Raw genomic sequence first — 27,829 nt, 5'->3', positions numbered from 1 at the left:
AAAAACCTCTTTTCTTTATACATTACCATCTTCAGGTATCTTGTCATAGCAATGGAAAACAGGCTGACAAAAGCTGAGTGGAAATAACAGACAGGTCCTGCATGAACACCTTCAGATTCATGTTGTGCCTGTCCCTGGAGTCTGACCTCCCTTCCCTAAATGTCCTTATTGTCCCTCCTGTGATAGTCCATGTTCCTGGAATGTTCTTTTTTCACTGTGCCTAGTCACTGCACCTTCTTATCTCTCAGCTGCCCACTGCACATTCACTTCCTCAGGGCAACTGTAGCAGCTGTCCTTTCAAAATATGGCCACAGTTGTTCCTCTTCCAGGGAGATCTGGTTACTCCTTCCCTTAAGAAGTGTGGTCTGTATTCCCTTCCCTTGAATCCAGGTGAGCCTGAGGGTGTTCCTGTGGAAGTGACACTGTGTGACCTTTGAAGGTAGGTCATGAACGGTGAGAAGCTTCTGCCTGGTTGTCTTGGGACACTCCCTCTTGGAACCCAGCCACCATGCTGTAAGGAAGCTCAAGCAGCCCAGGGAGTGCCCCCGAGAGCCAATGGGATTCCTGCCCTAGGCCTGGCTGAGTTCCCAACTGACAGGTGGTATGCACTCGTCAGCTGTGAGATCAAGCCAGCCACAAAGTGGGTTCTGCAGAACCCCAGCAACCTGTGCTCAGTGACATGAGCCAGACACCCAAGGCCATGACCATATGGCTCCTTTTATAAGAGATATCCAGGGTAGGCAAACCTAAGAGACTAGTAGACTATAGATTGGTGGTTGCCAGAGGCTGGAGGGAGGAAAAGCAACAGCTAATGGTCCAGAGTTTCTTTTTATGGGAAATGAAAAAGTTCTGGAATCCAGTAATCATGGTTATACCACCTTGTGAATAGACTAAAAACCACTGAATTGCACAGTTTCAATTTTATGATATGTGAATTTTTATTATCTCTGTTTTGTTTTTTTTAATAAAAGTGGGTCCTCCAATCCCTGTCTACTGTCATAGCTGATGCCCATCTTGTGTGGCACACAGACTTGCTGCCCAGGCTGCATTCTGCCCCAATGGCAGATTTTGGGGGAAAACAAACAATGGTGCTGTTTGAAGCCTCAAAGTTTTGGGGGATGGTTGGTTACAAAGACTTGGGTAAGGTTGCAGAGGCCTTTCCTAACCACTAACTGGTCTGGATCAGGGCCCCTGTCTTCCTCTGTCTCTGTATTTTTTATTATAACATCTATCTTATTTGCAATTTTGATCTATATTTGATCAGCTGCTGTCTTTCCCATTGGAGAGTGAGCTCTGGGTGGGTAGGGACCTGACTATTCGCTGCAGTGCTCTTAGTGACGACCGTTATACTCAGTACCTAATAGATGCTCAACAAACATCTACAATGAGTGAATGGAGGATTAAAATGAGGAGAGATGCCGGGCTAAAGTCGAGGGGTCATAGGGTCTTCCTGGTTGAGTAGGTGTGATGGGTGAGCAGGAGGATGGAGACGAGGTTGGGGATTCACGGAGAATGGAAGCTTCTGGAAAGACTAGAGAGGAAGGATAAGGAAATTAACAAGAGAAAACTGGAGCCTAAATGGATTCTTCCACACCGAATCCAGCTTGGCCTCCCAGAAACAGCGATAGAGATGGAGGAGCTGTGCGTTGGGCTGGACTAGGGCCTGCCGAGGGGAGACTGGGGGAGGAGGAAGCCATTTATTTGTGTTTGCTATGTCCTGGGCCTGGTACTGAGTTCTTTCCATGCATTAGCTAATCTGAAGTTGCATCGACATCCCGGGAAGTGGATGCAGAAATCAAGACTCTGTCGTAGAGCAATGTAGCCAAAGGACACCACTAGCCATGATTCCCACCCAGTTCCACATGGTTGCAGAACTTGTACCGATCACCAGGATCCTGCAGGGGGGTTCTAGGTCTTTGGGTTCAGACTGTGTTTCTAAGAGTGCTGTCCAAAGCCAGTGACGCAGGGAGGTTCCAGGAGGGGACTCAGACGTCACCTCATCTGTCTGGGCTCTAGGTTGGCTGTGCCACAGATCGATCACTGGTATGGCCTTAAGCAAGCTCTTTCACTCTTCTCCAGTTCAGTTTTATGGTTTTATTTTTCCCACAGTGATCGAAGATCAGAAGAGCCAGGGAAGTCCTAATTGGGACAAAGGCTACATCAGCTTGACCCTACATTCTTTTCCAGCCCTAGAGCCGAGCCTTCTTATTCTAGGGATTGGTGAGCCCATGACAGCCATACATCAGAGATTTTCCTGGTGTAGCTGGACTACCAGTTCTTCTGTGCGCCTGCCTGGCCAGTTGGAACTGAAAGACCTTCAACCTGAGTCTGGCCTGGTCTTTTCCAGGTGTCTGACCTTGGGCAGGTCACGTTCTTCACTTTCACATCAGGATAACAACAGGACCGGCTCTTGATCTCTCAAGAATTCAATGGAATGATGTAGGTCAGATGTTTCCTACAGGTGCTCCTTCAGCATCGACGACACCCCTGCTCTTAAGTCTGTGCGCAGGGCAACAATACCAGAAAGAAAGACAGTTGCTGTTTTTCCTCCTTAATAAATCCAGAAAGAATTTGAAATCCTCCGGGATTCGGACCGATCCCTCTGAGTCAGCAGTATAGCTGGGTTGCCAGGGTCTCGGGGGCTGTGTATGGCTGACGTATAAGCATGTCGCATTTCAGAATCTGTCTCGGCTTGCCGGGTGAGCAGAACCCATTCCACAAGGCAGCCATCTCCAGTCTGTAAAATTCCATGTCTCCCCGGCCTTCACCTTGGCTCCTAGGAACAGACTGATCTCCGACTGAATCTTGGTAGGGGACGTGGCCCTCTTGGGCCTTAAGGACATTTAACCGGCAACTTTTTCCAGCTGGTTTCCTCTGACAATACTCATTTCAGCAAGATTACCTCAAAAATTCCTTCATCTTTAATCTTCTTAGTGAACAAAGCGGTTGGATGAAATTAATGCTCATGTCTCTGAAAATGGCCTGCTGAATGCGGTCTGAGAATGTCGTTTAACCGGGGGAACCAGCCGACATGAATATCCACTAATATTTACTTATAAATCAAGAGAAGTAAATAAAATCCACTTTAAAATTTCCCACGGGACCAGGGTTAGATGGGAGAACTAGAACACGCCACGGCCTAGGACTTGGGGTCTCTGATCCCGATGGATTCCGGGGTGGTGTCTAGGCAGCAGTGCTGGGCTCAAATCCCACTTCTGCCTGCCCCGGCCTCCTTGCTTTGGGCCAGTGGCTGTCTTCTCTGGGCGTCCATTTCATCTGGGAGGTGAGCTGTCCTACAGGGCTTCATTCACTCATTCTGCAAATATTTGTTCTACCAGAGGCAGTAGGGATGCAAAGCAGCCAGTGTGGGCAGCTATCTGGAAACAAAGAACAGTGGCCACGCCTAGGGTGCTGGGCAGGGTGGGGATGGAGCCAGCCCAAAGGGTGCCTTGGCTCCAGGTGCACCCTGGGCACACCCTCTGGCCTGACATTGCTGCACCATGACTCACCCCTGCACACCTCGGGAAGTGGAGCCCGCACGGGACCTGTCACTGCTCCATGGGATCCGGGCCCAGTTTCAGGGAAAGACCCAGGGGGAGATGGGGGAGCAGGGGCTTCCACACCTGGAGGAGACGCGGCTTATCACCACCCCAGGCTCCCCCTCAGGCAGCTCTGAAGTTGAGGTGACCCTTAGAATTAAGGGGACCGAAACTTTATACCCCAACAGGTACCAGGCTCTGAAAGCAGCCTGGCCTCAAGGGAGGCCATGACCTTGAGCCTGGGGGAGGGCAACTGTGGTGCCTCTGTACGTGAAGCTTCCTTTAGGTTTTCCCCAAACAGATCTGACAAGAGCCTCATCTATCCAGGGGAGAAGCCGTGCTCACCAACTTGGATGGAAATCACCCAGGGCAGGAAGGGCTTAGAGGCTGAGGGAAGGGCCCGGGGAGAGAAGAGGAGGGGAGGGGAGGGGAGGGGAGGGGAGGGGAAGGAGGAGGAAGACAGAGAGGAGGAAGAAGAGGAAAAAGAAGGAGGGGGAGAAGAAGAAGGAGATACAGAAGGAGAGAGAGAGAGAGAGAGAGAGAGAGGAGGACCGTGTCTCTTGGGAGTAACTAGCAGGGTTCCGTGAATGTGGGGTGGAGCAGTAGTTAGCCATTTACTCCCAAGTGACTCAGATTTTCTGAAGCTCACTTTCTTTGTGACACAGGGGTGGTCCCCACCTGGCTCAGGTGCTTTTCAGATGATAAGAAAGAAAACACACACCCACACACACACACACCTCAAGAGCTCTTTAAATGTCCATTCTTCTTCTTCTTATTACTGGTATTGTTCAGAAAATAATGGCTGATTCTTTAATATTGTACCCCTTTCCTGGAAAAATTATGGAAGAATTATTCAGGAGTTGGCAAATTTTTCTACAAAGTGCCAGATCAAACACTTTTAAGCTTCTGAACTTTCTGGCAACTTCTTGACTTTCTTGCGTCCTGGGTGGAAGATGCCGGAGACATTTTATTAAAAAAAAAAAAAAGAAAAAGAAAGAAAAAAGAGCTCAGCAGTGTTCTAACAAGACTGTGATTACAAAAAGAGGTGTGATAGTATCGGCGAGGATCTGGAGAAAATCTCCAATAGATAAAGAGGGTCAACTGCATGTTAAAGCGATTATCCTAGTGTGGTTTAAGCCAAAAGGCAAGCCCAGCGCAGTGATGCACATCTATAATCCTAGTGACTCTGGAGGCTGAGGCAGGAGGATCACAAGCTCAAGGCCAGCTTCTGCGATTAAGCCAACAGGCAGATCCTGAGACCAGGACACTGGAGTGGGGGGGACAGTGTAGAGTGAAATGAGGCTGGGGGCAAACTAAGTGCTTGAGCTGGGAGCTGCTGTGGTTCAGTCCCGTGGAAACCCCTTTGGGACTATGTAGAGCATGACTCAGAAACGCCCACTGCAGACGTGGACTCTCACTGACTGGTCAAGGGAGGTGTTGCTCCCTCCCATTTCCAGAAGTGAGTGCTTACCACCTGGCAGAAGGCCTCCTGGGGCAGTTGGACCAGAGGAGTGAGCAATAGTCCCATAGTGAGGCCTGCAAGTCATTAACAATGTAAATCAACATGGGTCCCTGGACCAAAGTAAGTCCATCTTAACCACTAGCCCTTGATCACCCACCCCTCCATGCTCTCCTATTTATCTTTTCAGGTCTATCCTGGATATAGGCAAACATATTTCTCCTTTCTGTAAACCACTGGTGCATACTGCACAAAATCCACTAGATGGTGATGATATTGATGATGATGATGATGATGATTTTTGGTACTAGGAATTGAACCCAGAGGTGCTTAACCACTGAGCCACATCCCCAGCCCTTTTAAATATTTTGTTTGTAGACAGGGTCTCGCTGAGTTGCTTAGGGCTTTGCTAAGTTGCTGAGGCTGGCTTTGAACTCGAGATCCCCCCTGCCTCAGCCTCCCGAGCTGCTGGGATGACAGGTGTGTGCCACAGCGCTTGGCTGGAAAAATTATAGAAGAATTATTCAGGAGTTGGCAAATTTTTCTTCAAAGTGCCAGATCAGACACTTTTAAGCTTCTGAGCTTTCTGGCCACTTCTTGACTTTCTTGCATCCTGGGTTGAAGATGCCAGAGACATTGTATTAAAAAAAAAGAGAGAGAGAGAGAGAGAGAGAGAGCTCAGCTGTGTTCTAACAAGACTGATTTTACAGAAAGAGGTGTGAGTCCCATCTGCCAACACCGAAGTTAGCCTGTTCATTTGAGAAGACATTTCAGGTCTTGGATTGTGGTTTTTAATACGTCTGTGCATGCATCTTGATGTAGTTGTGAATGTGGATGTTTAGGACCCCATCTTTGGGAGAAGGGCCTAGGACTCCTCTTGTGGCTGCACTGTCATTTATTTACACAGTCCCTGCCCTGATGATAGCAATATTTCCAGTATTCCTCAAAAAGTCAGGTGGAGGGAGGTATACCTGGAGTAAAGATCACCCTTTCAAGTGTACAGTGTGTGAACTTTGGCAAACATGCACAAGGCTGTAATTCTAATCAAGATACAGAGCAGCTCCATCACCTCAGAGAGTGTCCTAGTGCATCATGGGAAGCCATCCCCCTGTGTCCTCCTGAGCACCTGGTACCCAGGGATCTGCTTTCTGTCCCTGTGTTTGCCTTTTCAGGCATATCACACAGGATGCAGCCTTTGGAACCTGGTTTCTTTCACTGAGCACAGTAGGTGTGAGACTCAGCCATGCTGAGGCTCAGGAACATGGTTGGTTCCTTTTTATTACCAAGGGATACTCTGTAGTGCAGACTCACCACAGTTTGTTTATTCACTCACCAGTCATAAGGCATTGGGTCATTTTCAGTTTGGGGCAATTACAAATGAATCTGCTCTTATTAGTTCTTGGCTTCTGTGTGGACTTCAGTTTCTGCATCTTGGGTAAACTCCTGAGTTGGGATTACAAGGGCTACATAAATGCACGTATGACTTAATAAGCAATCACCAAGCAATTTCCCAAAGTGACTCTGCAACTTGGTTTTCCCTCCAGCCATATGGCATGCTTGACAGCATTTAGTATTGCCAGTTCTTGTGTTAGCCTTACCAAGAGTTGTACGTAGTTTTGTTCTACAATAAACAGTGCTGATCACTGTTTATGTACATATGTCCTTAGACATGTATCCTTTACTATTAGGTGTGAGTATTCTGCAAGGTACATTCTTAGAATCAGAACTGATGGGTGAAAGGGTATGAAAGGCTGATTTGATATTGCCAAACAGCCTCTGGATGGTGGTGCCAATTTGCCCACCCACCCATTAGCTACGGCAGTGCCTATCTTAACCACATTCTTGCCAGCAGCGTTTTACTCAATTCAGGTTTTGATTTAATTATTTTAAAGAGATGGGGGGGGTCTCTCTTTGTTGCCCAGGCTGGCCCTGAATACCTATGCTCAATCGATCCTTCTCCTCCTTTCTCAGCCTCCCAAGTAGCTGGGACTATAGGTGCCTGCCCCCACCTCTAGCAAGTGCGTATTTTTGAAGAAAATTATACTCAAGACAAATGCAGAGTAAGTGTGAACTTTGGAGGGGTTTAGGGAGTACTTAGTAAAGCTTCTGGAGCAGGACCTGCTGATTAATGATCATTGGCACTACTAATCAGTCACAGTATTCTTTGCCTCTGAGTTTGTCCTCAATATATTCAGTAGGGCTTCTTTCTGAAGAGCTCAAACTTCACCAAAGGAATTTAGTTAATCCTCAGAAATCTCCTGAGATGGTGACCAGGCATGTAGGCAGTGTGGTGCTACAGAGTAGGGAGACCTGACGGGAAGGAACTTTCTGACGTTCCAGAACAGATCTGTATCCCACAGGGTCCAAAATGAATCTGTCGGGGCTGGGGCTGGGGCTCAGTGGTAGCATGCTCACCTGGCATGCGTGAGGCCCTGGGTTCGATCCTCAGCACCACATAAAAATAAATAAAGATCCATTGATAATTTAATAATACTTTAAAAAAAAATCAATCTATCTAGGGATAAGAATTGATTCCTCTAGATTAGGATGAGCCTGCTATGGTTAGATGGTCTTTCTAACTTTTTTTTTTTTTTAAACTGCTACCCTCTTTGAGAAATACCCCAGGAGTTGGGGCCAATGATGCACGCCTATAATCCTGGTGACTTGGGAGGCTGAGGCAGAAGGATCCCAAGTTCAAGGCCAAACTCAGAATCTGTCTTTGAATAAAAAATAAAATGGGGGGGGCTGTGGCTGTGGCTCAGTGGTAACGCAAGTGCCTGGTATGTGTGAGGCACTGGGTTCGATTCTTAGCACCATTTTTTTAGTTGATGATAGATCTCTATTTTATTAAAAAAATAAAGATCTATCATCAACTAAAAAAATAGATAAATAAATAAAATGGGGTGTCGATGTAACTCTGGTAGAGTGCCCCTGGATTCAATACCTGTACTACTACTACTACAACTAATAAATAAGTAAAAATTTTAAAAAAGAAAGACAACCTCAGGATCCAAAATATATGTATAAAATATGTATTTTTTTAAACAAAAACTTCAAAGAATAATCTTCAATGTCGTGTACTTGTTACCTTGTTTCTTTGACAATGTGCTGAGCACATTGGGATCCAGAATATCTATTACTGGGCTGTCTGGCATTTTATTTATTTTTTTTTATTGCTTCTTTTTAGTTATACATGACAGTAGAATTCGTTTTAATATAATTATACAAACATGAAAATATCTTATTCTTATTAGGACCCCATTCTTCTGGTCGTACACAGTGATGGGATTCACCTGGTGTATTCATATGTACATAGGAAAATTATGTCAGGTTTGTTCCACTGTCTTTCCTTTTCCGTTCTTCCCTCCCTTCCCATCATGGCTCTGCCACCTTTGTTTTTTTTTCTTTTTTTTTGGTGGTGCTGGGGATTGAACCCATAGCCTTGTGCATTTGAGGCAAGCACTCTACCAACTGAGCTAAACCCCAGGCCTCCCATCATTCCCCTTTGTCTAATCAACTGAGTATCTATTCTTTCCCTCTCCCCTCTTATTGTGGGTTTGCTTCCACAAATTAGCAAAAATATTTCACCTTGGTTTTGGGGATTGTCTTATTTTACTTAGCGTGATAGTCTCCAGATCTATCCATTTACTGGCAAATGTCTTAAAGTCATTCTTCTTTATGGCTGAGTAATGCTGAATTGTGTACCGTAGACCACATTTGCTTATCTACTCATCTCTTCAAGGGCACTTAGGTTGGTTCCATAGCTCATCAATTGTAATTGAGGTGTCATAAACATTGACATGGCTGTGTCACTGTAGTATGTTGATTTTAAATCCTTTGGATATACACCAAGGAGTGGGATAGCTGGGTCAAAGTCTTGTTCCATTCCCAGTTTTTTGAGGAACTCCATACTACTTTCCAGAGTGGTTGCACCAATTTGCAGTCCCATCAACTGTGTATGTGCCCCGTACCCTTTCCCGACATCCTCACCAACATTTATTATTACTTATATTCTTGATATTTCCGGCCAGCATTTTAAAGAGCACAGTTCTAGAACCCACGTCAATCCCTGTCATTTGTATAACCAAGGCTTTCCATCTCCCTGGTGATGCAATTGGAATCGTGCAACCTCACATTCAGTTTGGGACACTTCATTCCCATGTTCCTTTTCTGGGGATCTGAGAGCCTATTCCTTCATCAGTTATTTCTGCAAACAGCTCTTGGATTCCCTGTGTGCACTGCGCAGTATTCAGTGCTAGTGGAAGACAGTCGGCTTTGAAGAGAAAGAGGCCTGGATTCAGATGTCACCGTCACCTTCTGCTGGGGACCTTACAGGGAAATCACTGAGCTAAGGTATGGAAAGGACTTGGCCGAACGTCAGACTCCTAGCCGGTGCTTAACCCAGCGGTTCTCAACGTGGGGTTTCCCAGACCAGCAGCATCGGCGTCACCTGGGAACTTGATAGAAAGGCAAAGCCCCAGGCCGCGCCCCAGTTTCACTGAGAAGCTCCGAGGCTGGGACCCGGACGTCTCTCTTAACCAGTCTTCCAAATGGTATCGAGGCCTGCTCACTTTGAGAGCCACCGGCTGAACGGTGGTAACATTAGCAGTTAGTACTCAAAGCTGCAGAGTTGAGCAGCGGGCGGAGGGCGAGCGGCTCCGCAGGCTGCAGTCAAGCACCCAGGCGCCAGCAGCACCCACAGGTCAACGCTTGAACTGTCTCTGTCCCGGCTCCTCCCACCTCCCTCCTCCCGGAGCAGGACCCGCCTAGTGCGCTCGCTGATTGGTGGAGTCTCTCGTGGACTTTCGCCACTCCTCCAATCCCGGAGAACATAAACAGAGAAGGGCGGGACTGGGCTGTGCGCTTATTGGCTGTAGACCACGCCGGGGCGGGAGGGCGGAACGGCGCATGCGCGCTTTCGCGGCGCGCCCCCGGCGGCCGTTGAAAATGGCGACTGTCGCCGAACTGAAGGCTGGTGAGTACCTACACGGCTGCTTGCCGGGTGGTAAGCATCGCGACTTCCACCGGTGAGGAGCACGGGCCGGAAGGAACACAGGCTGGGCCTTTGCGGGGCTCGTTCTGCGGTATCAGGGAGCGCCCGGCGGGGGTGGCGGCCGCCGCGCGCGGGCTCTGGGAGGGACGCGGAGGTCCAGCGGCGTCGAGCTGGAGCCAGAACCCAGAACCCGCGGGCCCCTGCTCGGGCTCCCGGGCTGCACCCTGGGCCTCTGGCGCGTCTTTCTGGACCCCGCCGGGGCTGGGGAGAGGGAGGCCCGGGCGGGCTTGGCACCCGAGCTGGCCCGGGATGCAGGGTCGTGACCACTGGGCAGTCGTCATTGCTGTACGCACAGCCGTCGTTGCTAGGAGCTCCGTCCTGACCGGTTGGCTCGGTTTGCTCAGGAGGTCCCGCTTGTCCATCAGGAGAAACCGGGGTCAGAGTTTCCTGGTGTGGCCACTCGGGGAAAGTTCCCCGAAGTACTTCTGTAGTAGTTCTGTGCATGTCATTAAGAACATTTAATGCCATTAACTTCGAAGCAGACGTTCCGACAAGTGTTAGTGATTGTAAAACTGGTCAGCGCCTGAGCTGGGTATTAAGCACTCCCCTCGGCCGTGCTTCCTCTGATGGATGCCCTGTACCCATGGCCTGGACTGGGAAGAGACAGTGTGGGAACCCAGATGAGGCGCACCACGATGCCAGGTCTTCATCACCGGGCAATAAACCTGCTTAATGAGTCGAACCAGTTCTGCTTTTCAGAAAACTCAGGGCCTGATAACCAGTCTTTGGTAGAGAGGTGGAGAGTTGGAAGCTGCATGACTTTGGGAATATGATTCCGACACCCGCCATGTGACTGTATATTGGGGCACTGTGCTGGTGAACAGTCATAAAAGGGGCACTGCATCTGTCACACCAGAACAAACTGCACCTGGATCTGTGGGCTCCCTCCTTGGGGAAATACACATCACACCTAATGTCACCTACAGTTTCAGAGAATTTAGGTATTCTGCTGCAGTCTGGCTGGGCACAAATAACCCAGCCCCCACAAAGCCTTGTAGATTCAAATAGCAACTCTTTATTCCCCAGCTCTCACCGGCACTGCACACACCACATGGGAACCCACTCCCTCCCCTCCACCAGGCTCAGTCTCTCCTGAACCCCACAAGAACTCACAGGAACTCCAAAGTAGCAGGCGCCCAAGGCAGCAAGAGCCTCCCTATTGCCCAACAGTAAAGGTCAAATATACAATACAATCAATCCAGCATCACAGCAGTTATATATAGCTTAACTCAAATCATCATCTCAATGGTTCCCTGGTGTCACCTTTCAGCCATTCCCTCTGGCAAATGCCAGGCATCTTTCTGACTGGCTATGGCTCTTGACAGTATTCCGTGGGGGAGATCAGCCAGGTCAACAACCTCTTTCTGATGGAGTTTTTATGGTGCAGTGTTCTAGGCATAACAATAAAGAGAAGGGAAAATGATATGGAACCCAGAAGGCGATTTACTTTTTGCAGACTAGGAGTGTCCTACACTGACTTGAAGAGGGCCCTGTTTTCTCTGCTTTCCCCAATTCTGAATGTGCTTTGTGTCCAAAAGAAAGTCCATGAAAGCTTGTTTGCCAAACAAATTTTATGGACATTTTATCTTTTGGGGGAGGAGGGGTGTCTTGTTCTTTTTCTGTGGTTCTTTGCTTTTTTTGCATACCTCGTGCCTTGCGTGTATAGAACTCAGGCCACCTCGGGCACAAGCACCTTCATTGTTGCTTTGTTTTGTTTTTGGGGGGTACCAGGGACTGAACTCAGGGATACTTGCCCACTGAGCCACATCCCCAGCCCTAGGTTGCTTTTTAGTTAGAGACAGAGTCTCACCGAGTTGCTTGGTGCCTTGCTTTTGCTTAGGCTGGCTTTGAATTTACGATCCTACAGGTGCGTGGGCCACCACTGCAGGTCCTTTTATCTTTTTTAAGCACTCATAACTGTCATTAGAAAAAAACAAAAAAAACCAAAACCGTTTCATTCAGACTGGGCCATTCCCGAAGGGTATCAAAGGGTATCAAAGGCTTTTATACAAAATATATGACACATTCCTTTCTTTATGGCTTCTAGTTTTCTTTAATCACCTTTCTGCCCTGGAGGCTGTTGGTGAAGCCCAAAATCCATTTGCAGTGACAAATGCTCTTGAACATAGGAGAGATTGGGGGAGGTAGGCTAAGTCCTGGTAAGCTAACTCTACTTCTAATCCCCCTATATTTTCCCATCTGTAGTCTGAGAGTATGTCTCAGACTACAGTCCCTGACCACAAAGATGCTATAGGGATAAACTTGAATTCCTTCAACTATATTCAGAATAAATCATTACAACTTGGAAACTTTGTTTTTGTTTTTGTTTTACAAGCATGGTTTGTCAGTGTCATTGACCACTTGGTTACTTTGTTTAGCTCAAGGGCTGCATTTGCACTATTTACCTTTTAAACATTTTTCTTGAGAACATCCCCAACAGTGACAAAATTTATAACTGAAGCATTAATATTTTATATTTAACAGTTTTAAAGGACACCTTGGAAAAAAGGGGGGTACTAGGGCATTTAAAAGCAAGGATCCGAGCTGAAGTTTTCAGTGCCCTAGATGATGATCGTGAACCCCGACCAACATTGTCTCATGAAAACCTTCTAATTAACGAATTAATTCGGGAGTACTTGGAATTCAACAAATATAAGTATACGGCATCGGTCCTCACAGCAGGTAAGTGGTCATGGTTTATCACTTGAGGCAGAATCTGTGCCTCCCGTTCCCCAATTTATCCTAGAAGTCCAATTTCATTACCAAGCAGTGTCATCTGGGTGACTGGATCATAAAAATCATATGTGCTCTTTTCACAGCTCAAACAAAAATTTTTTTAAATATTTATTTTTTAGCTTTTAGGTGGACACAATATCTTTATTTTATTTTTATGTGTTGCTGAGGATCAAACCCAGGGCCTCATGCATGCCAGGTGAGCTTGCTACTACTTTAGCCACATCCTCAGCCCATCAAACAAATTTTTATAAAGTTTAACATACTACAGGAGAAAATACTAGCTAGAACTCTCCATTACAGATCCTTTACTATAAAGCATACATTTCTGCATCCCTCAGTTTGTTATAGATGGCTATATGATGCCAGTGACATCAGCTAGTTATCTTGGATTTTGGTTTCCCTAGAATGAGATCCAGTGAGGTAACCAAATTTCATATTAAATGTTTTGGCTTTTAAAAAAAGTGTAAAATTTACATACAAAAAAAATGACCTTTTTTAGTGTACAGTTGGATTTTGTCCAACACGTTCAATCGTGTAACTACCACCACAGTCACAGTGGAGACATAAAACGTTTCCATCACCTCAGGAGATTTCCTGGCACCCATCTGTGGCCAGCCTTGTCACTCAGCCCCGCCCTGACACTCACTAAGCTGTCATTTTTCTGTTCTGGGGTCTTCTTTTCCGGAGTGTCCTGCATGGAGCATGATGGTAAAGCCTTTTGACTCTGCCTCCTGTTGCTTGCATACTGCACCCGAGGTTCAGCCATGCTGGCTGTCCCTGCATTATCCCCAGGGAAACAGTGTGGCCATGCTGCATTATCCCCAGGGAAACAGTGTGGCCCTGCCAGTTCACCTGCTTCAGTGATTAGGCAGTTAGGTGGTCTCTAGTTTGGGGCAGTTATGAATCAAGCCGCTGTAAACATTTACTTACGAGGTTTTATGTGAACATGAATATTCATTCTCTTGGGTAAATAGCTAGGAGTAGAGTTGCTGGGTTGTGTGGTAAATGTTCACAGACCTATATAGGAAAAGGGGCCAGTTGTTTTCCAAAGTGACTACGCCATTTTACTTTCCCACCAGGGAAGTACGAGAGTTCCAGTTGCCTGTGTCCCTGCCGGCACTTGATATCAAGTCCAGTTTTACTTTTAGAATTACTGCTGCCAAATGGATATATTTTTTCAAAATTGAGTTATTAGTAGTTATGTGTTTATATTTTGGTGGTGCTGGGGATTGAACCCATAGCCTTGTGCATGGGAGGCAAAGCACTCTACCAACTGAGCTATATCCCCAGCCCTTCCATCATTCCCCTTTATCTAATCAACTGAACATCTATTATTTCCCTCTCCCCCTTATTGTGGGTTCGCTTCCACATATTAGCAAAAACATTTCACCTTTGGTTTGGGTAATTGTCTTATTTTACTTAGTGTGATAGTCTCCAGATCTGTCCATTTACTGGCAAATGTCTTAAAGTCATACTTCTTTCTGGCTGAGTAATGCTGCATTGGCTTCTCAGGAAACTGATTGAAGTCTAGTATTATAATTTAGAGGCAGAAAGAGTATTTTCAATCCAGAATTGGGGATTTAAAAACTTAGGTTAAACTGCATTAAGTTTTGCATTAACAGAATGAATTTTTCAAAGTCATAAAGTCGGTTGCAGGTAGATCTACCCTATTCTGTCATTAATCTTCCCAAATCTGAAAAACGTATGTGTATCTGGTAAGTATGGTTGTTATCAAAATGACATTTGTTATTAGATTAACAGACTCGGTGTTTTAATGAATTTTTCCCCTCCAGAATCTGGTCAACCTGCAGTTCCACTGGACAGACAGTTTCTCGTCCGTGAACTAAATGCCTTTGAAGAGTCAAAGGACAACAAAATGTAAGAAGCTTCTTTAAGGTGGGCGTTCAGCTCCTGGCGCAAGGGGCTGTGGTTTCTCTTTAATTCAGCAGGTCTTGACCCAGATCTGGTGTGCAGCAGTGAGAAGGTCCGCTTTGTTCGTGAAAATCCCTATGGTGTCTGTCAGAGGACTGAGCGTCTCTATTTTTTTTTTTGGTGGTGGTGCTGGGCCTGGACCGAGGGCCTGGTGCATGCTGGACATGGGCTGCACTGACCCCCGCCCCAGCCCTCTTCTCAGGGCCACTTTCACTTGCTGCTCTCCCTCTCGCCCGCTCTGCATCTCAAGTTCTGTCCTAGGGTTGACGCCACCCTGGTAGGAGTGGGCGGCACTTTCTGGTGGTGGTTCTTTCCAGAGGGTCCCTGGGTGGGCGGAAGAGGGCTGAGGCTGGCAGGCCAGGCCCTCGCACTCCAGGCAGCCTGCCCCAGCACCTTTCCTTCTCTTTCTAAAAATTCATTGAGCTTTTGATTCTCCCTCCTGGTGTGATGGGGTTGATTACCGCGAAGCCTTTGACTTACATGCCAGTTGAATTCCGTGCAGTCGGTGCCCCTGATAATGTGCTGCCTGGCCCTCTACTCTGGGTTGAGGCTGGCGGGCCAAGAGTGGCGTCTGTGGATTTCTGATTTGAGAAGTTCAACTTCACTTGAGTTTCTGCAGCCTTTTGTAATATTGACTTGTCTTAAAATGCTTTTTGTCATTTGTTTCTAAGACTCTTTACCTCTTAGTTTCTGGGGCTTCCTCATGGTGCTCTCAGTTTCTTTGTTGACTCTTTTTTTTTTTTTTTTTAATTTTTTTAGAGAGAGAGAGAGAGAGAATTCTTTAATATTCATTTCTTAGTTCTTGGCGGACACAACATCTTTCTTTGTATGTGGTGCTGAGGATCGAACCCGGGCCGCACGCATGCCAGGCGAGCGCGTTACCGCTTGAGCCACATCCCCAGCCCCTCTTTGTTGACTCTTTAGGGCTCCTTTCACCTGCGCCCGCCCCCAAGTCTGTCCTCTGCTTTCCCTTCTCCTTGTCCTCCACCTCCTCTTCTGTGGCCTCTGGAGGCTCTAGTGATGCTGCCTGCTGCTGCCTGCTTTGAACTTGAGTCTTAAGTCGTAGGCAAGGTTTCTATTGGCATGTCCAGAAACCAAATGGGTTATTCTTATCTCCTCAACGCCCTGCCTCCGTGGGAGCTTCCTGCAGCTGCCCAGGTCTTAGTCCCTCTCGGTGCCGGCTCTCTTTTTTTTTTTTTTTTTTTAAAGAGAGAGTTAGAGAGGAGAGGGAGAGGGAGAGAGAGAGAGAGAGAGAGAGAGAATTTTTAATATTTATTTTTCAGTTCTCGGCGGACACAACATCTTTGTTTGTATGTGGTGCTGAGGATCGAACCCGGGTCGCACGCATACCAGGCGAGCGCGCTACCGCTTGAGCCACATCCCCAGCCCTAGGTGCCGGCTCTCTGTTCTCTACTGGTCCCTCTGCAGATCCCACTGCTTCTGCCCTGCGTCCCCTGTCCACCCTGTACCCCACTGCTCAGGAACCCTCTGACTGTTTTTAATCTCCAGTCACCTCCTTTTCCACCTTGTTTTACCTGCCACTGTCTTTCAACAGAGTTGTTGCATGGTTTAAAAACAACATTGAGGATGTGACGAGCCCCAGTGCCTCGGCCCAGGGTGGCCAGCTGCGTCTTCCCACCCCACCCGTCTCTGGTGGGATTGGCTCACACCTCACTGTGCATCGTCCCCAGAGGATGCCTTGTAACCCCAAACTTCTCTGCCTTTGCACCAACTGTCCCTTAGCCTCGCAGACAGGGTCACTTCCTTGTTCGTCTCACTTCCTGTGGGAGTGTCCTTTGTCACCCTGGCCCTGTTCAGATATTAACTCCTTTTTGACATTTTTCTTCCTCTTCTTTCCACATTTCTGTGTTTCTTTAAGATTTGATTTGTACTTTTGTTATACTTTTTTCTTAGAGTTAACTGTTTATCGTTCATCTATTGGACAGGAATCTTTAAGAAAAAAGGATATGTGACATTCATTTCTATTTGTCATGGCATGTCACCGTGTTCTCTCTTTTAAATATATTTTTTAGATGTTGATGAATCTTTATTCATTTATTTATATGTGGTGCTGAGAGTCGAACCCAGTGCCTCAAGCTAGGCAACTGCTCTGCCACTGAGCCACCACCCCAGCCCCTGTCACCGTGTTCTCTACACACATGAATACCCAATAAAATGCTTACTGCACTGAACCTCCATTACCCAGATAATTACTAACTATATAAAACCAGGGTTGCTTTGAAAAAGAGGGAAAAAAACCTTTTTATCTCAGTTCTATTGATGTATATTTTCTTTAAAGTCCTCATGTGGGCAGTAAATGACTGTAGAAGGCTTTAGCAGCAACATTAGGCTGACTAAAAGAAGATAATTCCATTATGCCATATTCTGAATCTAGAATTTGATCGAAATAAGTGTAGCTGGGGCTGGTGCACACCTGGACCTCACAGTCACGTCTCCAGCTCACACTCCACATTCGCATTCCCCGAGCATCCAGACCCCCGCTCAGCCCCGTGCTGGGAGGTCTGCTGCTCTGATGGAAGGGCCCGATAGGCAGGACAGGAGGAGGTGACGTGCTGCTTGCCTGCCCCTCTTAAGGTCAGACACTTCTGTGAACTGCCACAGGCTCCGGAGGCAGAGTAGTGGCTGGAGGAGTCAGGACAGACCTCTTCAGCAGGGGGTCAGAGTGTTTTAAGTGACAGTGAAAGTAGCAATTGTTGTTGAGGAAGAATGCAGACAGCACAGAGGAGCAGCCATTGAAGAGGAACAAGCTTGGCCCTCGCTGAAAGCCAGTCTCACTTCCCCAGACGCCCACCGTGGACTCTCTCCCTTGCAGCCGTTCAAACTTACGCTATATTTAACCTACCCGTGTGAACTTGCTCCTGCCTGTGCAGGGGGTGTATTTGCCACTTGATTTTTATCCCAGAGTACATAAATCTTTTTTTATTAATAAGATTATAAGTTATCCTCGCTGTACAGAGCAGTGCGGAGTCATGCAGCAGACGCTGAGTTCCTTCCCCTCCGGCTTGGAACGTTACGCTTTGTCTTTGAGTTTTTTAACTACATAAATATTAAGGGTATCTTTGAAGGCTACCTTCCCCCATTTCCCCTCCTCCGGCAAAACTGTTTCCCCTTTCTGTTTTAGACAACTTTGTAGTGTTCTGTGTACCATAAATGATTGGCACCTGCTCCTATCGGTGGACATTTAGGTTGTTTCCAGTGTTTTGCTATTGCAACAGATACTGCAGTGGATGGTGGTTCACTTAAAAGTGTCTGAGAACCCATTGTGTGTCAGACACTGTTGTAGGCTCTGGAGACAGCAGTAGGAATTGTTTTCTGCAGTGTTGTCTGGGAACCAACCATGCCCAAAGCATGATCCACAGAACAGTTGTCCTATGAGAGTCACCGCAAAAGGGATTTTGAGCAGGAAGCCACCATACCACATCCCTTCTTGGAGATTCATAATCACCTTATTAGGGCAATTGCTCTGAGAAATCCTGCAATCAAGGAGCCATTGTTACCTAACCTGTTTGACAGAGGGACCAATTTTGGCATAATTATTCACATCCTGTAAAGCCAGCGCTCATGGGTATAGTTGACAGCTGTACTTAAACACTGAGTTGTTAAAGCAGTGGGTAACACTTTAGAAAGCATATATTTTGACAAATTTTGAAAAGTATAGAAAACTGCCAGAGTAGAAATGGTGGGAGTGGTAGTTTGGAGGAGTCTGCGTGTGACTCGGGACGGGCCGGGAGGTAAGGTGGCATCCAGTTCAGGACCTCGGTTTGCCAGTAGCACTTAGGAATGAACCCTGATACAGTCTTCCTGGCTCTTGGTAGTTTTGAGATACTTGCTGCAGATGAAAGTATTAAGAAGTGACGGCTTTACTTCCAAAAATTTAGGGAAATTCTTCAAGCTCTATTTTTGCTGAGTTTAGTGATTTGCATTTGCCAAGTTTGCCATCCCCCCGTAGCACTCGGGTTGTTCACTTAGTACAGATCTTCTGTGCCAGTTCTGAAACCCTTAGGGCTGCCGGGTCTCGAAAGTCCAGAAGTTTTCATGGATAATATGTTAGGTCAAACCCTGCCACCAAATGAGGGTGTGCCAAGTTTATGAAGAAAGTTCCAGTTTTCGAGAGGTTTGATTTTTCAGTATTGTATGTGAGGCGGTACTTTAAATGATCTTTTTAAAACCTATTTTAAAAAATGAATCTTGATATCCATGAAATTGCAAGTTAAATGTATTAGTTATATACAAGTTAGAATACCTGATTTTTAAAAAATTTCGATCTTTTGTCAATCTTATCCGTATTTAAAATATAAAAATTTAAACACTTAACAATCATCTTAACAAATTAATACTTGGGGAAAGACTGGCTTAAAATAATAGGAGACGGATCTTTTAATTGCTAGGTGAGGCCTGTCTAAGAGAGGGATGGGCCTCCTCTTAGAGAAACCTCCTTTCCTGCTTTCCTGGTAACATGGAAAAATTGCTTTGATATGCAATTATTAATTGCTGCCTGAGCGACTGCCCCAGAATCTGATGGCTTAGAACAAATATTTATCCTTGTCTGTAGCGCATGTGGGAATGGGCAGAGCTGGGGAGTCAAGCTCAGGCTCCCCCCTGAGGCTGCGGCGTCTGGGGCTTGCTAGGGCTGGGAGGTGGCTTCTAGCCGGCTCTCGGTTGCCAGCTGTTGACGGGCAGGAGGCTCAGCTCCTGGCTCTTCATTCCCAGGGGGCTGCTGGAGAGTCCTTGGGAATGTACCTTCCCCTAGAGAGAAAGCCAGGAGGTAGACACTGTCACTCTCCACCTTACTCCGTGTGTTGGAACTGAGACCAGTTCACAGGGAGGGCAGTTGGGCCCAGTTTCCAAGGGCTTGTTCATGCTTTGAACATACTAGCTGAGAAGTAGGTGGATATCTAAGAAAATCAGTCAAGTTTATTGTATTTTCAAGGATGAAATTAAAAACATTTCTGTATTGTCAACAGGGCAGCTTTCATTGATGCAAAGGCACTGATATAAATTCCTGGGTGGCATATTTCTAGAAAAAGTATAGGACTTGGGGTATAAATATGAACTTTATTTACTCTCTGGACAGTGGATTTCTCATTCACAAATTGATGATAATGATTATGACATCACAAAGGGAGGATAAAATGAAGAGGAGTAGGAGTGTTTTGTGAACTGTGTGTAGCTTCTAAAATTCAGCTGCCACGTGTGTGCCGGGCAAGCCCTAAACACTCAGTGCGTGGCGGTTGTGACTCAGGGCCTGTGCTTTCCCCACCTCAGGTGGCAGAGACACTGAGGAGACCGGGAGGCTGAGTCTCGCCCAGGGGTCCACAGCTGACAAGTGGCAAAGCCAGTGTTGGAACCCTGGCTGTCTGGATATATGACGTTTTCTGGGCCCTGATTTATTCAACAGGCATTTGCTGTCCTATTACCAGGCAGAATCAAATACTGGGAGGTCTATGGACTTGGAGTTTAAAAGCTGAATTCCTATGAATTGATTCATAGTATTTCCGTTTATATGAATTTTAAGTTGTTCACATGTTTTCTCTGGGTTTTAAATTTTCCTTCAATTTAACGGTACTTTTAAACTTAAAGAGTATGAATAGTTCACAACTCAAATAATAATCACACACTATTTTCTTAATATTATTTTTTGATACTGGGGATTGAGCCCAGGGGTGCTTTACCACTGAACCACATCCCCAGCCTTTTATTTTGAGAAAGAGTCTCACTAAGTTGCTGAGGCTGGCCTTGAACTTATGATAATCCTGCCTCAGCTCCTGAATCACTGGGATCATAGGCATGCACCACTGCCCTGGCTTATAGAACTGTTTTTAAGCCTAGTGAATTACTTGGCCATTTTGGTGTCAGAGGTTGTCTTTTAAAGAATAAATGTTTTTAGTTGTCCCTTTTATGTTAATTGATTTTTTTTGTTTTCTTCCTGATATAGACCTCTTTTATATGGAATTTTGGCTCATTTCTTGCATGGAACTAAGGACAGCGTCCCAAACACCTTTCTGAAAGAGTCTTCACTTCAACCTTCAAACCCAAATCTTGTCAGACAGAAGAAGGCCGATGGGTAAGAGGTTCCTGAGGTTCCTCTTTTAGCTTTAGTAAGTGTGTTTTCTTCCTGTGCATTTGAATCCTTGAAGGAGTTTTTCCTGAGCTTTTGAGCCATAGTTTAACTTCACTTATATCTAAAACAGTGAGCTTATGTTACTCAACCTTCAAGAAATACTTTTTGGAAAGAAAATTTTTTAAAAAGTAGGGGAATAACTGGGAAAGTCTGTGTGTGTGTGTGTGTGTGTGTGTGTGTATGTACACACATACATGTAAATTCATATACACACACAAAAGTTTTGCAAAACCCGATTTTTATTTATAGTCCTTGGAGCACTGCAGATCTGTATACTGTAAAAGTAGTTTTTTTTACCAAGGGATCATTTTTTTCTGTCCAGGAGCTAAACACAGATGGAGAAGTCATGGGCCATGTGTCCTTTGCATTTTCAGGATTTTTTTTTTTTTTTTTTTTTTGTACAGTAGATGGTCGTTATTTTCACAAATAATGGATTCTTAGAATGACTGATCTTTTTTTTCAGAATGCTTGCTGTTAAAATGAGCTTTCAGTTGTTCAGTTACATCAGTAGTAGAGCCTCCGTTTTGGATGGCATTTTAGCTGTGTTTCCAGCCGTGGTAGAGAGCTCATCGCTCTGCCAACTCCTACCAGTAGTTCTTCTGTGTGGGCACGTAAAGTAGAATTGCTGGTCACAGTGTACAAATATTGAAAACCAGCACAAATTTGTTTACACGCTTCCCAGGAATATGTGACTCTATCCGTTTGTTCCAGTGGATCTTGGTGACACACGAGCACTTGTTACATAGCAATCGCAAGACATTGTATTAGTCCCGGGAAGAAAGAGAGCCTCTTGAGAAATAAGCCTTTCTGGCTCATAAGCTTCTTATAATCAGTCTCTTTAACATTCCTGCTAATGACAAGTATTTCTTGACCAAGTTCTGTTCAGAGGTGGAAGTCACTGATGAGCTCCTGCTGTCTTACACCACATGGGGATGGACACGGAGGGAAAGAAGGGGCAAGAGACACCTTCTGGGTACAAAGTGCCAAAAGTATCAGAGAATCAGCTTCAAGGCAGTAAAGCAGCTTTGGGTGCCTGTTCTGTGGCAAGCTCCATAGAAAACCCAGCCGTGAGGGTGACCACCGATCCAGTGGGACAAGAACAATGACTTGCAAATTATTTTCTTGGCACAACAGTGATTTCTTTGTGCAGTGACTTGAAGCACTGTCGGCCACATGTTGCGTCATGTTTCAGGAACACGGTTCAGCAGTCTACTTCCTTTCTTAGCCTGCACACCTGCATGTCTGGAGCTGCGTCACTCTTACCTAACGGCACTGAGGAGGTCGCAGAAATAGTAAAGTGACCACTCTGCAAGCCACGCGCCTTATCACTGCACCGGCCCATCCGGACGCAAGACAAGACATCAAACAAAATCTGCTTCCATTTGAAAATAAGCCCAAAGCCTGCCAAGATGAAAGCACACCTCATAGGAGCTTGCAGAGTGGGGAGACCCTCCGAGAGCCCGCTCACTACCTGCTGCTGTCGACCCTTGCCATCTTGCAGGCAAAGAAGTTTTTGCTCCGAATAAAAGACAAGATGTTTAGAGAAAACCTTTATCAGCTCGACTTTATACAAAAATGCAGACTCCATTTTCTAGAACAGGACTTTTCTAGAAGACCTAACATCACTGTGCTCTAAGGAACTTGTTCATTTTGTTCTGTCAACAAAGTTGCCCAAATGTGGAGGGAGAGAGATCCCCATCTGCTATCCAGACTGGAGAGGTGTCCTAGTCCTAAGGCTGATGTCACCTCTTCTTAAGGATTTGAAAACCAAGTGTGGATTTTTGGTACTAAATCTGCATTTTCTAATCCCTTGCCTAAATTTGTATTTTCGTAAAAGAATTGACACAAGAAAGGCTCTGTCAGCTGTGGCAGTGCTGGGCTGGGCAGAAGTGCCCTCTTTACTGTGGCCAGAGCACTGCAGGGGTCACAGAAGCCTCCTGGAGCTTTCTTGTCTTGTTTTTTGGCTTTTGAAAACATTTTCCACGGTTCCAGGAGTTTTCAGATCTCGGTAGGAAGGTGTGAATGTGCCCATGTTTTTCTTGCCACCAGAGGGCGCTGCTGGGAGGCGCTTGTGTCTGAGAGCTCTGGCGGCCCGCAGCCGCTGACCCACCACTTGTCCTCCTCCCTCGTGAATTCCATTCCTTACAAATAAGAGGTAGGCCTGGAACTCATCACGCAGGGGTTTCCTCCAGCCTACCTCCTTCACTTAAAAAAAAAAAAGGGCAAGAAACACTTTTGAATAGTTAGCCCCAAGGACTGAACATTTCTGACTCCTCAGTAGGTTTAAGAAGTGCATTTAAAGGCAGGTGCAGTGGTGCAGGCCTGCGATCCCGGCCCCTTGGGTAGCTACTGAGGATCACAAGTTCCAGGCCAGCCTAGGAAACCTTAGCAAGGCCCTGTCTTAAAATTACAAAATAAAAGGGGCTGGGGATGTGACTTGGTGGTAAAGCACTCCTGGGTTCAATCCCCAATACCAAAAAAACCAGACTTTTTTTCATCATCTTAAGCCATCTTCAGAACTCATCAAAGAGTGCATGACAACGTTGGAACATTCGCGAAGGTGTGGCCCCCCTGTGTCTTAGGATACATGTTGACGTGTGCTTCTGCTCATTCCAGGTGACCACCAGGAAAGGAGAGGGGCGGAGGCACCAACACCGAGGCTCCCCCCTTTCTCAGGCCGTGAAGAGATGACACTTCGATGCAGAGTATCTTTTATCTTAAAATTGTGTGTATTAAGTAACTTATTTATCATTCCAGTGTTACAACTACTATTTGCATTTTGTAGAAATTTGAGTTTCTGCACAGTACTTGACCCCTCGTGTTTTACTGCATTTGTGAATAAAAGCTAACTCTGTCATCTAGCTTTTTGGATGTGACTGGAAAGAAGGTGCATGGTTTTTACGAAGTAGTTTGAAGGCCCAGAAGTTCATGAAAAATGCAAGGGCTTTTAGAACTTTGTACCTTCTTCTAAAAAAAGTTCCAGGCCTTTATCCACATGTTCTGCTCCTTGACATGCACATTAATTAAATTTCCTTCAGTTGGAATCATGTGAACTTGTAGGAAAATTCATTCATGACTTAAAGAATATTAAAACCAAAGCTAATTTCCTGTACAGTTTGATTTTTCTTAAAGGACCTATTTTTCAGAAAACCACTCATGATTCAGCTTAAATATCTGAATTACTACCTAAAGTTAAATTTGTAAATAGATAACCAAGTACTTTTTCTTTCCTTAGTCCATTTTGGCTTCCGCTGGAAATTTTAATTAAAAGGTAGAGGGGGAAATAATTCTTTTAACATGCTATAAGTAAAACAGAGTTTATTTTGTTTTATTAAGAATGTAAAATAAGGGGGGCTGGGGTTGTGGCTCAGTGGTAGAGTGCTCACCTAGCACGGGTGGGACCCAGGTTCGATCCTCAGCACCACATAAAAATAAAGGCATTGTGTTGTGTCCAGCTACACCTAAAAAATAAATATTTAAAAAAAAAGAATGTAAAATAAGGGGCTGGGGTTGTGGCTTAGTGACTGAGCCCTTGCCTCATGTGTGTGAGGCACTGGGTTTGCTCCTCAGCACCACATGAAATAAATAAATGAGTGCAAAGATATTGTGTCCACCTACAACTAAAAAGAAAGAATGTGAAATGACATGAAGAGACAGGCTTTAGGGAAATACCAGAAGGAGCTTTCCCTAGAGGCACTGTTGAAGCCCCGCGTGGCCCTGAGGGACGCGCGCCTTCCTGCCTGGGCTCTGGAGGTCATTTTGAATGTCCGTGTGTCTCTAGAAGCCCCTTTGATCATTGCTAAGGACGTCTCGTGGTGTGGAGTTTCACTAAGACAGCTCTCAGGGCAGCCCGCCCCTGTGCAGAGTCGTGGGGCGCTGGAACTCGGAGCGCCTGGACGTGCCGGTCTAGCTGCGCGCTTCCCACGGGAGAGGGCTGTGGCTGGCGCTGTTGTCACCCTCCTTGGGGTGCTGGGTATGTGCTAACTTTGAAAATGACAGAAACCTTTGATTTTATATTTGATGATGTTAATTGTATTTACTCCTTACAGATTAAGAATTCTTATCTAAACACAAATCACCATTGTTTTTCATTTTTATTTTGTTGTGCTTGGGCTGGAGCTCAGGGCCCCAGGCTTTCTAGGCAGGTGCTCTACCACTGAGCTACCCAGCCCATCAGAAACTACTAATGAAACCCCCTGAAACTATATTTTATAAGTCAAAAGATTTTGAGAGCTGGGCGCAGTGGCTCACACCTGTCATCCCAGAGGCTCAGGAGGCTGAGGCAGGAGGATCTTGAGTTCAAAGCCAGCCTCAGCCACAGCAAGGTTCTAAGCAACTCAGTGAGACTCTGTCTCTGAATAAAATACAAAATAGGGCTGGGGACGTGGCTCAGTGGTTGAGTGCCCTGAGTTCAATCCCTGGTACCCCCCCAAAAAAAAAAGATTTTGAGAGCCCTGTTTGTGGGTTAAAATTATATCTGTAGATGCAGAGTCTTAAAAGGGCCCATTTTCATTTTTAAATCTGTAATGTCTGATGACAATTATGAATTCCATTGTATCGTATGTGGGAATATAAAGATCTGACTTTCCCAGCAGTCTTGGTTCACATCCAAGTTGTTGTCACTAAGTTTACCTCAGGAATTGCAATCATGTAGATTAAGAGAAAAATGCTGGAGTTGATGATTTTGGATACTGTTGAAAAACCATCACAATGAAGGCTGACTAGAACTGTCACCGGTGTTGTAGCCTCTGTGTTCATTATTCTGTAACTCCTGTGCCTGGACAACTTTTATACTTTCAACATATCATTTAATTAAAAAAATTTTAAGCAATTCACCTGTGTGCAGAGGGTGTTTGTATCGCTGCTGTGTTGTCCAGCGCTGGGCACAGAAATAGAAGAAGGACCCGGTGGCTCTCCTGCTGCCTGTCGGGGTCCTCGTGGTGGAGAACCTGGAGTAGGGGCTGGGGTCTGTGCCCTGGGCTTCAGCCCTGTCGCCCTGCAGCAGCTATTCCCAGGGTACAGGGGGGGCCTGTGCCAGTCCCTCGGGGTAGCATCATAATGGGGGGCAGGGGTGGTTTGAAAAACATCTTTATATTTGGAAAAGAAAAGACAAAACATACACTGAGAATTTTATTATCCAAAAAGAAGGATTTCATGTTAAAAAAATCTGCCCTAGAAATTTCCATACTTGAGATTTTTCAATAGTGTCAGTTTTTAATCCAGGAGCTCAAAAAAGCGGTGCCTGAGACAGGGAGACGCTGGGGGAAAGAAACGGAGCACAGATGGACTCAAGGAAAGAGAGGACTCCATAGTGCTGGTGGGTTCCCTGGGGTTGGGAGGAGTTGGGAAAAATGTTGGATTTACACAAAAAATCAAATGGGAAAGTGGAACAGAGGGATTTAGGGAGGTGGAGATTTAAAACGTGGACAGTCTAAAAATCCAGAGCAGGCTCAGAGGGCATTTGAAGATGACGAACAGGCTTGTCATATGTATTTGCAGAGAATAAACGAATCGCCTTATAATTATGTGCGAGTACACATTTGTGTGTGGCTCACGTGCCTGTGTGACTGTGTAACCTTGATGAGTTCTTTTAGCCTAAAGCCAAGTGCACAGGAAGGACCAACTTGTGACAATCTGCCTTTAGTGGCCCTTGGTATGTGACGGTATGTGACGTTTGTAACAACTGTTAGGCACAGACTGTGATCTCCGTGGATTTTTAAAAAAGAAAATGAAGGAAAACTACCTTCTTACAAGTAGATGATATTGTTTAGAGCAGTTGCAGATGCGCAGCTAAATAGAAGGGAAGGGACAGTGCCCTCTCCTCCCTGCCCCAGGGACGAGCAGCCTCCGCACCTGTCACTGTGGACGGGCCTGCTTTGACACCTCAGGTCCATGGTTGCGTTAGGGACCACTTGGTGTCTGACCCGTGGTTTTGGACATATGTTCGCAGTATAGTGTTAGACAGCAAGTTTCCCCCCACACCCTCTGTGCTGGGCTTTCCTCTGCCTTTTGCAGACGACTCTAGCTGGAGTCATGCAGATTGGCTTCTTTCACCCAGGACCCTGCGTTGAGCTCCCCTCATTGCTTCATGACTTGAAAGCTCATTTCTTTTTAGTCTTGAGTAGTATTCCACTGTTATTTGTCCATCCCCCACTTGGGACATACTGTTGCTTCCACGATTGGGCAATTATGAACAAAGCTGCTACAAACATCCATGTGCAGGTTGGGTTTTTGTCTTTGTTTTTGCGTTGGACATAAGTTTTCAACTCCTTTGGATAAATTCCTAAAAGGCGTCACTGGCTGGATCATATGGTAAGAAAATGTTTGGTTTTGTAAAAAACGATTTTTATTGAGACTCTTGGGACCCTTTCCTAAGATAGTGGTAGAGAACATACAGTTACTGGGAGGCCAGAGTTGGAAACTGGTGACAAGGAGGGTGGCAGGTCACTACCCAGTGCAGTCTTACACCTGGAGAAGCGTGGGGCCGCCTGGCTGAGACGGAAGCGCTCTGGGCAGTGCAGGGGACACAACTGTGACTGTGGTCAGCAACCTTGAGCCAGGTGGACTTGAGATGATACCTGGGGCCTATGAAGTATTTGAGTATATAAATCTATTGACCTGTTAAGTAAATAAATCCTGAAGCCCACACAGGAGAAAATCATGCTTAGGGTGACCTATCTTTGATAACTAAAAATTAGAAGGGGCCAACTGCTGTGGTGCATACCTGCAATCCCAGCAGCTCGGGAGTTTGAGGTGGGAGGATTGCAAGTTAGAGGCCAGCCTCAGCAACTTAGGGAGACCCTAAGTAACTTAGGGTCTCAAAAGAAAAATTGGAGGGATCACACATTGGGGGCTTTTTGAAAACAGCAAGAAATTATTTTTATTTATTTTTTAAAGAGAGAGAGAATTTTAATATTTATTTTTTAGTTTTTGGCAGACACAACATCTTTGTTGGTATGTGGTGCTGA

At 45.9% G+C, this 27,829-nt stretch overlaps 1 protein-coding gene across 3 annotated transcripts; it reads left to right on the top strand.

Moving 5' to 3' along the window:
• The first annotated feature begins 9,900 nt into the window (after positions 1-9,900).
• Cep20 (centrosomal protein 20) lies at positions 9,901-23,821 on the top strand. Of its 3 annotated transcripts, none has more exons than XM_026409261.1 (5): positions 9,901-9,973; positions 12,536-12,733; positions 14,581-14,665; positions 20,676-20,804; positions 23,478-23,821. In XM_026409261.1, exons 1-5 carry the CDS (start codon positions 9,907-9,909, stop codon positions 23,479-23,481), a joined length of 483 nt encoding a protein of 160 aa, XP_026265046.1. In that variant the 5' UTR covers positions 9,901-9,906; the 3' UTR covers positions 23,482-23,821. The 3 variants fall into 3 exon arrangements, with proteins under 3 accessions (XP_026265046.1, XP_026265047.1, XP_026265048.1); XM_026409262.1 differs by having other exon boundaries at positions 20,676-20,838; XM_026409263.1 differs by lacking the exon at positions 23,478-23,821 and having other exon boundaries at positions 14,581-14,683; positions 20,676-20,752.
• Positions 23,822-27,829: the final 4,008 nt, after the last annotated feature.

This window comes from Urocitellus parryii, chromosome 9, assembly GCF_045843805.1.
Source record: "Urocitellus parryii isolate mUroPar1 chromosome 9, mUroPar1.hap1, whole genome shotgun sequence".
Taxonomy (NCBI): Eukaryota; Metazoa; Chordata; class Mammalia; order Rodentia; family Sciuridae; genus Urocitellus; species Urocitellus parryii.
This window is presented reverse-complemented; position numbering and strand designations above follow the sequence as displayed.